The following is an 11,452-nucleotide window of genomic DNA, read 5'->3' on the forward strand; positions in this document are numbered from 1 at the left end:
CAACAAACAAAAAACAAAAACATGAACAAAAAAACATCTTAAAGTGAATATGTGACTAAGTGCAAACAGAAAATCCAAGAAAAGACAGCAAAAATATTGCAGAAAAAACACCGTACACCAACGCTGCAGTCGGTGGCCACCGCATCGCGAGGTTTCAGGTGCGCTTCTGCGGCCGTCTGGAACGCTCTTCCTTCCAATATTCGGAAGCCACTGGAGCTATGCACTTTTAAATCATCTGGACTGAAAACTAATTTCTAAAGAACTGCTTTTGTGTTTAGTTTGTTGTCCTTCCCCCGCACCTCCAATGAGCACAGTTGGCTACGTACGGTGCGAAAGAAGTTCAACGTGCGACCAATATTATCCGTAATAAAGGTTTTGTTGGGTGAGATCGCGTAAATATAAATATGTCGTTCACCTGTCACTACCCGACAAGCCAATTAGTGAGGTTTGTCACGTAAACAAAACGTAACAACAACAACGAGCTGGAGTCTACCCAGCAGCACCTGATGCGGAATGCCGAACCAAGAAGACATTCGCTGCAGTAATTCCACTGCCATTGGCTCAGCAACCTCATGAAGACTCCCCACCAATGACATCTACCCCGTGCTGTGTCGATCCACTCTCCCCCCACCCTCCCTTTACACGAACCTACCCACCCAACCCTACCCACCCTCCCTTCCCTACCCACCCCCCACCTTCCCCTGCCCACCCCTCCTCTCCCCTACCCACCCCCCACCCTCCTACCCACCCCCCACCCTCCCCTACCCACCCCCCACCCTCCCCTACCCACCCCCCACCCTCCCCTCCCCACCCCCACCCTCCCCTACCCACCCCCACCCTCCCCTACCCACCCCCACCCTCACCGACCCACCCCCCCACCCTCCCCTCCCCACCCCCACCCTCCCCTACCCACCCCCACCCTCACCGACCCACCCCCCCACCCTCCCCTCCCCACCCCCACCCTCCCCTACCCACCCCCACCCTCACCGACCCACCCCCACCACCCTCCCCTACCCACCCTCCCCACGCTATAGGAACGCCCTGCGTGGTGGTGCTTGTAACAGGAAGGATGAACAACTTAAAGGCGTGTCCAGCCAAACAAATCCAGAGCAGATGAACGAGTTCATCCTGACGGACAGGGCCTCTCTCTCTGTCTCTCCGCTCAGTTGAAAGTTTTCGAGGACGCGACCCCAGGCAGCGATGGAGAAGGCGGTGGCAGCCAACGCCGAGTTCGCCATCAACGTCTTCAAGACGCTTGGTGCACGGGAGGCTGGTGGCAATGTCTTCTTCTCCCCGCTCAGCATTTCCGCGGCGTTGGCCATGGTGCTGCTCGGCGCCAAGGGACAAACGTCTGAGCAAATGTCCAAGGTAACAAACAACAACAGCAGCAGCAGCAAAAAAAATCACTCACGAATCCAACCCGGCAGCATGTGCCTTCGACTTGAACGTGGACTGTACACGGGGGGGGTCCAGATGTCTTGTGACCCGCCCCTCCCCTCCCAATTAATTCTCTAAAACGTGTCGTTTTAAAAGGAAGGTTTATTTAAAACATAAATGGATATGCAAAAGGAAAAAACTCAACATCAATCGGGGGTCACGAGACATCTGGACCACTTGTGCAGTTTATTTGCGAATCTTGAGTGCACAGCTGTGGACTGTCGAGTCGGTGCCACACTGACGAGATGTTCTCGACGGACACATTTCGAACGATTAAAATAGTACAGCACCATGCTGTGTGCTGTGACAGAAGGCACGTTGCCCAAAACGTCGTCTTGTTATCAATCAGGGCAGAGTATTTCCTGGTGTTATTTTGAGAAGTGACGCCACAATCGTTCAACGCAATTTCTCCCATTACTCTCTTAACGCGTATCCCAAGGGCGTTGCTGTCATTTGATGAAAACAAAAACGACAACATTTGTTTCGACGAAACATCTAAGACAAAAACTGGTTTTTTTATTACCCAGCAGAGGTGGGACAAAGTCATTGTTATGCAAGTCCAAGTCGAGTCTGAAGTCATCAAATTCATGACTCGAGTCTGACTCGAGTCCAAGTCACATGACTCGAGTCCACACCTCAGAGGTGGGACAAAGTCATTGTTATGCAAGTCCAAGTCGAGTCTGAAGTCATCAAATTCATGACTCGAGTCTGACTCGAGTCCAAGTCACATGACTCGAGTCCACACCTCTGTTACCCAGAACATGAATTGAGACGGTCTTTGTATACTTTGCCAATTCATGATGAGGCGTGGTCATTCTCAGTAAACGCATGCAGACGAAGATCAGCGATAAAACTTAATTTGGAGCTTTCGTGACTGCAGGAATTACTCTTTGGTTCTTTCGGTAAAGTCACGTATAAAGATCAAATAATAAATTAAATACTAGCATACGACGTTTCGATTGCAACACAAGCAATCATCATCAGGTATAAATGAAATAGAAACACAAATCTAGTATACTTAGAAATGTAATATAATACAACAGTCGGATAACATAACAGTCAACACCCTACCTGGTTGATTACGTTCTTCCTGAGAATGCTAAATTTGAGAGAGAGATAAAACACAGAACATATATGTATCTCAGTGATATCTGTCTTCTTTGGATTCTCAAAGAAGACGTGAAAATATTACATTTGTGCAAGTTTTTTTCCTGTGTTAAATGTGTCGCAGGTACTTTGCTATGAAGGAATGAGCGATGTTCACGAAGCTTTCAAGAGTCTGCTCGGCACTTTGAAATCTCCCGGAGCGGGCTGCGTCCTTCGCATTGCCAACCGTCTCTACGGCGAGAAGACCTTCGGCTTCCTCAAGGTGATCAGAAAGAGGAATGTTTAACCTAATGTAGAAACGTGTGATGTATGTACGTATGTTGCACTTCTTTCGCACTGTACGTAGCCAACCGTGATAATCGGAGTGTGCAGGGGAAGGACAACAAACTAAGCATAAAGCAGTTCTAAAGAAATGCATTTTCACTCTAGATTTTAAACTTAAACATTTGGCATGTTGTGTTATTGCTGAAAAATGTATCTTGTAGTAAATGTGTTGCCATTGCTCTCTGCTTTAGGAGTTTCTAGAAAGGACTGAGAAGTTTTATGAGGCTGAGTTGGCTGCTGTCGACTTCACCGGAGCATTTAACGATGTACGGAAGGAAATCAACTCCTGGGTCGAAGGAAACACTGAAGGTGAATATATTTTCTCGCGTCTCAGACTAAAGTATTCGTTTTTTCACATGTTGAGACAATACGGCAGGTGGCAGCATGGTACATGGGGTCTCAACTTGTCTTTGCAGACCTCTGAATATTATTCCTTTACACGTGGGTGGGTTTCTCCAGGTACAGTATCATGCCTGTCAACCCACACGGTTTAACCGTATTCTTGTACAGGGAAATAAAAAATAAAAGAAAATTGTTTCTCCCTTGGTGAAGGGACTTTGTAGGAGTAACGTTGAGATTTATAAGGAGCACGGGGTGACCAATAAGGTCTGAATTGGTCTGTAATGAGGTAGGCACTGATAAGTGGTTGACGTGTAATGATGTTATTAGGCGAACGTACACCATCTCCGGCTAGCACCCACTGCTTACCTCCAGGGGACAGTCGTGATATCCCTAGCCCCGGGGCAGGGGGGCTGTGGGGTGTCCTGGGATCCCCCGGGGCCCCTCCCGGGGGGAGGGGGCTGCGGGGTGTTTGGATCACCAGGCGGACCGGGCCTGCCCCTCATGATGGACCAGCCACTCGGACTCGCGCTAAGATGCGGGGGTTTTCATGATGGTTTTTTTGGACCATCGCACCCGCATGTCCGCCGCGGCGACCACTTACCTCTTCCATGTTGTATTCTTCGTCGCAGGTCGCGTGCGTTGTCCGAGGCTGGGGTGCGTTAGGTGGGGGCTGGTAATGGGGATATATATATTCTGTATGTAGTGTCCTTTTGTACAGGTGGGTTGGGTTAATTATTGGGGTGTTACTGTTGTTGTTCTTGTTGTTTTTAATGAGGCACACGCGGTTCTGGTTCATGTTAAACTATTTGTATTGAGGTTATTGTTGCAGCCGGGACGGCTGCGTGCTGTACGGGGGGGGGGGGGGGGGGATGTAGTGGTGTTATTAGGCGAACGTACACCATCTCCGGCTAGCACCCACTGCTTACCTGTAGGGGGCAGTTGTGATATCCCTAGCCCCGGGGCAGGGGCGGCTTGTGGGGTGTTTGGATCCCCCGTGGCCCCTCCCAACGGGTGGGGGCTGCGGGGTGTCCTGGGATCCCACAGAACCCCGCCCCTCGGTGGGGAGATGTATATAAGTATAACCCGTAAAAACAAAGTTTTTCACTCTAAATCTTTTATATGCGTGGCGGCTAGAGTCTTCTCGTCCTCTGGCTTGAGATGGCTGCCACCTATGGGTCAAATGATTGTCTGCAGTATTAAACAATTGGTAATTAAATATAATATTTTTGTCCTATAAAGTGTAAAATTTTGGAAAAACATTTTCACGAACATTAATTGTCACGCACAACGAGTCTGTGTGGAAAATGTCAACTCGATTGGATCATGGGAAGTGGGTTAAAAAACGACCGAAAGATTTACATGGTCGTAAGCAAGCAAGCAAGCGAACTTAATATAAAGGATTTAAAAAGGCAGGAGCCCGAGAGAGTTGGGCAGTGTGCGCGAGCCGAAGCCAGAAGAGCCAGTAGAAGACTGAAGACCGGCTAGCTCAACCCTGGGACTCCTCTGGGCTACCGTCCTTGTCGGGGCCGGGCAGAGAGAGCCAGTGGTGCGACCCTGGAAGCCTCGGAGCCCGACGTACTTGTCAGGGCCGGGTCCGTGTGGCTGAGGGTCGAGACCTGTACCTTGGCTGGGTCGGGTCGGCTAGCCTCCCTTAGGACCCACTTAGCCAGAGGACCCGAGACCCTAGTTCAAGAGTAGGGTGTGTTAGATTAAGTGTACCTCCCAGCTAGCATCAGGTGAAGGGGCTGTTACCCCTTCGACAAGTAGTCTATACACAGTGCGTTAAGTGTGTTATCCGTTAATAAATAAGCGTTGCCTCTACGAGTCGTCTGCACCGTCATAAGAACCCACTACACATGTATGCAGTATTCCATTTCTTCCCGCATATGATATACCTCAAGGGAAGTGTCCAAATACCCCCATTGCAAAACTGCACTGATGAAAAATCTTGATACTGAATGAGTTTTTACGTATTTCTATTTAACTGAATGCTACGTCTTTTTCTCTTCTAGGCAAAATAAAAGATCTTTTGGGCGAGGGCACTGTGGACTCCATGACCCGACTCGTGGTCGTGAATGCTGTTTACTTCAAAGGGAAGTGGGCCACACCATTTAATCTTCAAAATACCTCCCAGAAAACGTTTTACCTTAACAAGGTAACTGCAACCACGTTTGTCCGCACACATTGTGGGATTAAATTGTGCATGATGGGAAGGCGTGGGAAAAAGTCGCGGATAATGACAAACAATGGCAATAGGGCCTGAGGATAATCGGAAAATTCACAGACCCTACAGTTGACGCATATAATAGGAGTTGCGGGTAAGAGGAATTCTGTATGCGCAATGGGGAATAACCAGTTATGTGTTTTATTTTTATTGCACAGCGAGAGACAAAGCCAGTGCAGATGATGTTCCAAGAGAAAAAGTTTAAACATGGCTTTGTCCAGCACATGAATTTAAAAGTACTTGAGCTTCCATATGTGGGAAATGAACTGAGCATGATTATTCTGCTGCCAGCTGCCATCGAAGATGAAACTACCGGTTTGGAAAAGGTATTTCATGTTACACATTGGCACATTCCAACATGTCCAATAGAATATCCACATGTTGAAGACATTTTTATTCAAGTGACCTCATTATTATTCTGATAGCATCAGTTCTCAAGGTTTCCTTGAAAGCCTCCAATTGCATTTTATAAGAGTATACCAATGAACCTATATATTTATTGTATTAACTCACAACAATAACGTCTTGCCTGACATCACGGGTCGTACACGTCCTTAATTGCAGTCTATTATTTTTACTAGCACGGTTGGCTACGTACAATGCGAAAGAAGGTCAACATAATTACACCGTGCAGGTCCTTCTTCCACAAGTGGTAGGAGCAAGCTGCAGGGCTGCACATTCACATTCCAGTTCCTTGTGTAAGCACAGGAGTTGTTGCATTCTCCCTAATGCTTCACCTAAGCATTGTCTGCTCGGTCACTTGTGCTCTAATCGTCTCTTTCGTTGCTCTTGCAATTAATGGATCAGCTGGAGAGGGAGCTGAACCTTCTGAACCTTCAAACGTGGACATCGCCCATGGCGATGCACTCTGGGGACGTTTTGCTGCATCTCCCACGCTTCCGCCTGGAGCAAAGCTACACCCTCAATGAGCCACTCTCGACCCTCGGCATGGGAGACCTCTTCTCGCCGCTCACTGCCGACTTGTCGGGCATGGACGGAAAACGTGACCTGTTCGTTTCGCACGTGGCCCACCGCGCCTTTGTCGAAGTGAATGAAGAGGGGACAGAGGCGGCTGCCGCCACCGCATTAGTCATGATGGTGATGTGTGCCATGCCTTTCCAGCCACCCTTTCAATTTTGCGCCGATCACCCATTCATCTTCCTCATTCGTGACAACCGCAATGGAAGCGTTCTCTTTTTGGGTCGCTACACGTCCCCCTGAGGGTCCATCGAGGCTCCGATTTTCGTTGAGAAATGTGTACCGTCTGATTTGATTGTGCTACTTTAAGGGAAAAATATACTCACATACCAGTGGGAAGACACTCCGTCAGAGTAGGGGGGAAATATGCTGGGGATAATATACAATATGAGAACTCTTTTGCCAATAGCAAGATAAAGTAATAGGTTTTTAACCTTTTATCTGGCACCAAAAATGACACCTTTATACAAGGGATGATGTTTTTGAGTTGTGCGCCTTTTGGTGTCACCTGCTCCAACACCATGTGAGACTAGGCTATAAGAAAAGCCGTCTCGGGTGTGGACCAATCAATTTCAAGAACAGCGCATATCATTATCAGAGTTGTCTCTTCTTGTTTGCATTTTGACTGTCAGTGTTGTGGCTATTGCAAACATGATCCCTCGTATAAAGGTGTCAGTTTTGGTGCCAAATAAAGGGTAAAAACCTATTGCTGGATAATATACACTCCACTTGAAATGTGTTGTTGTGGCACTCTTGATTATTGTTCTTAAGTATTGTTAGCAAAACTTTGATTTTTGGCTGCTGGGTATTGTTGGGAGGGCTGCGTGATTAAAGTCTCTCGAATCTTAAAACTTGCAGTGCGTGTGAGATTGCTCTGGACACACCCGCAGTTATATCAACCAGCCACTTTACAATTATTTTTCCGGTTGTGATACGTGGCACATTTAAATTTGCAGTTACATCAAACAAAACAAGTTCATCTTTTTTGGAAGAATAAGTGTTGATCGTCTTGATTTTATTGACAAGACTTTGGCAATGATTTCAAGAGAACAGCAGCCATCAGATATTACCTCAGTTACCTTGGTAAATATTTGTTAATGTGAACCACTTAGTTTATGTTCATCATATACTCCACTGGACGCTGGTCGTGTATAGAGAGACAGAAAAATTGTTGGACTGAATTATACACCACAGGGCCCTGACCTAAAATAAAGAATGTTTCCAGGTGAACAGTCTTACATTGGTGTATGACATTACCCATGAGTAGATGTTAAATAACAGACAAACCCTTAAAAATTAAAAAATGTTACGCATACATTTATTTGTATTTAAAGTAATCAAAAGTTGTTGACAGTGCATCATGGGTAACGTTATTACAGTTTGGTATCTGATTGAAGAGAGACCCATTGCCTGCTGAGTAACTCAATTATGGGCCTCACTGATTATTTGAATAGGTCAAAAGAAGTTCTCAAAGGTTGAATAAAAGGAGGTTGAGATATTTAGAAAAGACAACAAAGTTACACTTCGCCCAATGGAAAGGGACTTCACTCACATCTCCAAGGCACACAAGACACTCGAGATAATTTTTTCATTTCCAGACCTTAATAAGCACACCTCACCACGATCTTATACGTGAAACTTTTTGATCACGCCCCAGTGATAATGCTACTCGTCTTGAATCCGGACGAGATCGAGAACCGCCTTTGGTCCCTGGACAGACGACTCCTGGAGGAAGATCCGTTCATCAGGGAACTTAAGGAGGATTTCTTTGAAAATAATATGGCCCCGACACCTCCTTCCCCCCAGATATTGTGGGATGCTCTAAAGCAGGGGCGGTTTCTTCATTAGGGCGATTGGGCGACGCACCACCAATGTCATTCAACCACAGAGTCACGCTAGCCGTCACTGTGCCTCTGGATATAGTCCAATCAGCGTCATGTCACGTTCTGTGGAGTACCGCCTCTTTTTGAGCGATTTCACTCCGGCTGAGAATCGCCCCGAGTGGCCCCATAGACTTACATGTTTTTTTTCAAACGGGGGCGCTGCAATGCATTCTCTATGGCTTCCGGGAGGGCTCGCCCTAACGTGCTTACGTCATCATACGTAAGCACGTTTCATCCAACAATATAATTTGTCGCCACCTAGTGGAATCTTTAATAAAATAAACTTGAGTGGATTGTATATTAATAGTGAGTATAGAAACAAACAAGATGTATTGTAAGAGTCACTTTATTTTTCATTAATATTAAAGAAGTGAAGTTGCCTTTACATGCTTAAGCTGTTAATTTATCCATTGCATGGGTGGACCTTATCCTTATCAATCATCCAGACATTTGCCCCCCCTGAGAGATTTTTCAGGAGCCGCCACTGCTCTTAAGGGATACTTCAGGGGACTTGATAGAGAAGGGTCCGCATACGGACGAAAATCCAGGAAAGACATCAGCAATTGGAGGAGACTGACCAGGCTTCACAGAAACTTTAAGACCTCACCTTCCGCAGAAATCTTAAAATAAGTGGACGGGATAAAACGAGCTAAATAAGCTATTAAATGACCGAACATCAAGGCTATTTATAAAAAAAAACAGGCTTCCATTCCACGAACCATCCCCAACCACCGCAAGAGTTCTTGCAAGCATGTTGAAAACCAGGAGACATCGTTCACGCAGAGTGTCCATTCGCAAGTGAAACGACCCCCCCCCCCCCCACTAACCAAAACCAAGGGTATCAATGAACAATGTATAGAATACTATGAATCTCTTTACAAATCCGTCTCGCCATCCATTGAAGCCATCAGCTCCATCATTGACAAAGTCCCTTTACCCGGCTTGAGTGTGAATCTTAGCAAAGAGCTGTGTGGGCCCATCACGCCCAGAGTTAAATTTGGCCATAGCTGCATCCCGGATGGATTTCCTGTAGATATTTACAAGAAGATGAACCCCCCCCCTCCCCCCCACTTTCAACAAAGCTTAAGGGCACCCTCGATGCCACGCTACAATCAGGACAACCTCCCCGACTCCATGAATGACGCTCGGATATCTGTCCTCTGCAAACCAGGGGCCCCTTAGACTCCACAAGGGACAGCTACCGGCAGATCTCCCTTTTAAATTCAGACTACAAAATCTTATCCATAATACAGGTGTTTCTTTTGGGTTAGATCGTGTAAAACTAAGTGTGTCGTTAAACCTGCCACTACCTGACACAGCCAACTAGTAAGGTTTGTCACGTAAACAGAACATGCCAATTCGTTACTAGTACAGCACACCAGTGTTTTGGAGAGCAAATCCACAACATTTACAAGCTGAGTACGACGTTTCACCAGTGATTACAACTAGCTTCATCAGGCGACAAGCCAGATTTGTGGAGAAATCCTCCTGCTTCGTTCCTTAAATAGAGGGGTAGATGTGATGACGTCACTTGTGAGTCCTTCACGTGCCGGGGGGGGATTAATGAATACAAATAAGAGAATTGGTTTTCCCCTTTTTTTACAACGGGTATCCATTGCCGGTTGGGTTATTCATATGGGAACTACCATATCAATATGGTAATGTATGTGTAAGAGATCCTCGCAACATTTTTCATGTATGATGGGAAGCGAGGTGAATGGAGGTGGAGCCAGCAGGGCAGTATGGGAAGGCCGGATCTGACGATTCGGAAGGAGAGGAGTCAGGGTCACGTGGGAGAGAGGATATCGAGGGGAGCCCGGAAGAGATCGGGGTCAGTTGTTTGAGTGAAGAAGCGGGACCACGTTGGGTGTCCGCCTGTATGTACTTTATACGACTACTAGCTGTACTACCCGGCTTCGCCCGGGATTTGTATCCACCACGGCCGGCCGCCTTTGTCTCCCCAGTGGCGATGTTAATACGCTACAACAGTTACTCGTTTGAGGCAGAGTCGACCTAGGGGAGGTTCAAATAATCGTCACCGGTGGTGGCCGTGAGCGGGAATGGAACTGGGTTCGCCGGGTTGGTAGCGCAGCGTAGCGTTAAGCACCACACCCACCGCTCCTCACACACCACACACGCACAGACAGACACACAGACACACACACAGACACACGCAGACACACACAGACAGAGACACACACACACACACAGACAGCACGCTAACCACTACACTACCGCTCCCCACACACCACACACGCACACACACAGACACACACACAGACACACACACAGACACACACACACAGACACAGGCAGCACGCTAAGCACTACACTAACGTTCCCCCTACACAACACACGCGCGCGCGTCCATAGGTACACATACACGCGCTTGCTGCAGACACACACGACTTTCAGGGTGCGTACGGCAGTAAACGACTGAAATAATAAAGCGGCAATGCTGCGCAAGGAACTCCTTAGACCTGCAACACATTTGCGTAATGCGAGCGTAAACACACAAACACATACAAACACATACACAATACACACACACATACATGCAGACACACAGACAGACACATAACACACATACATACACACACATACATACACAGAAACACATACACACACATACATAGACACACACATACATACACACAAACACATGCACACACGTACATACATACATACAGACACGCAGACATACACATAAAGACATAGAAAAAAACCCACATACATGCACACACACACAAACACATACACACACATACATACACACATACATACAGACACACAGACATACACATAAACACATACACACATACACATGACCCGGCTTCGCCCGGGACTTGGATCCACGATGCCCGGCCGCCTTTGTCTCCCCAGTGACGATGTTCACACACGACAGCAGTTACGCGTTTGAGGCTGAGTAGACCTAGGGGAGGGCCAGGTCCGTTTCAAATAATCGTCAGCGGTGGTGGGCGTGAGTTGGAATCGAACTGGGGTCGCTCAAACAGCTTAATGACTATTTGTACAAAGAACATATAAAGAATCGATTCTAATAACCAGGCTACAGTCCACATTACAGACTGGCAGTACACGCAGTCAGCTTCATAAGCAGGCTAGAGTGTACATGATAGAGTGGCAGTACGCTCACCGA

General features: G+C 47.1%; 1 protein-coding gene across 1 annotated transcript; it reads left to right on the forward strand.

Moving 5' to 3' along the window:
* Nucleotides 1-1,065: 1,065 nt before the first annotated feature.
* On the forward strand, nt 1,066-7,263 carry LOC133355922 (leukocyte elastase inhibitor-like). Its single transcript, XM_061573347.1, has 6 exons — nt 1,066-1,368; nt 2,669-2,806; nt 3,060-3,177; nt 5,223-5,365; nt 5,593-5,760; nt 6,242-7,263. The coding sequence occupies exons 1-6, from the start codon at nt 1,201-1,203 to the stop codon at nt 6,653-6,655; spliced, it is 1,149 nt and encodes a 382-aa protein (XP_061429331.1). The 5' UTR covers nt 1,066-1,200; the 3' UTR covers nt 6,656-7,263.
* Nucleotides 7,264-11,452: the final 4,189 nt, after the last annotated feature.

This window comes from Lethenteron reissneri, chromosome 52 (genome assembly GCF_015708825.2).
Source record: "Lethenteron reissneri isolate LAM-NWPU_2019-01 chromosome 52, ASM1570882v1, whole genome shotgun sequence".
NCBI lineage: Eukaryota > Metazoa > Chordata > Hyperoartia > Petromyzontiformes > Petromyzontidae > Lethenteron > Lethenteron reissneri.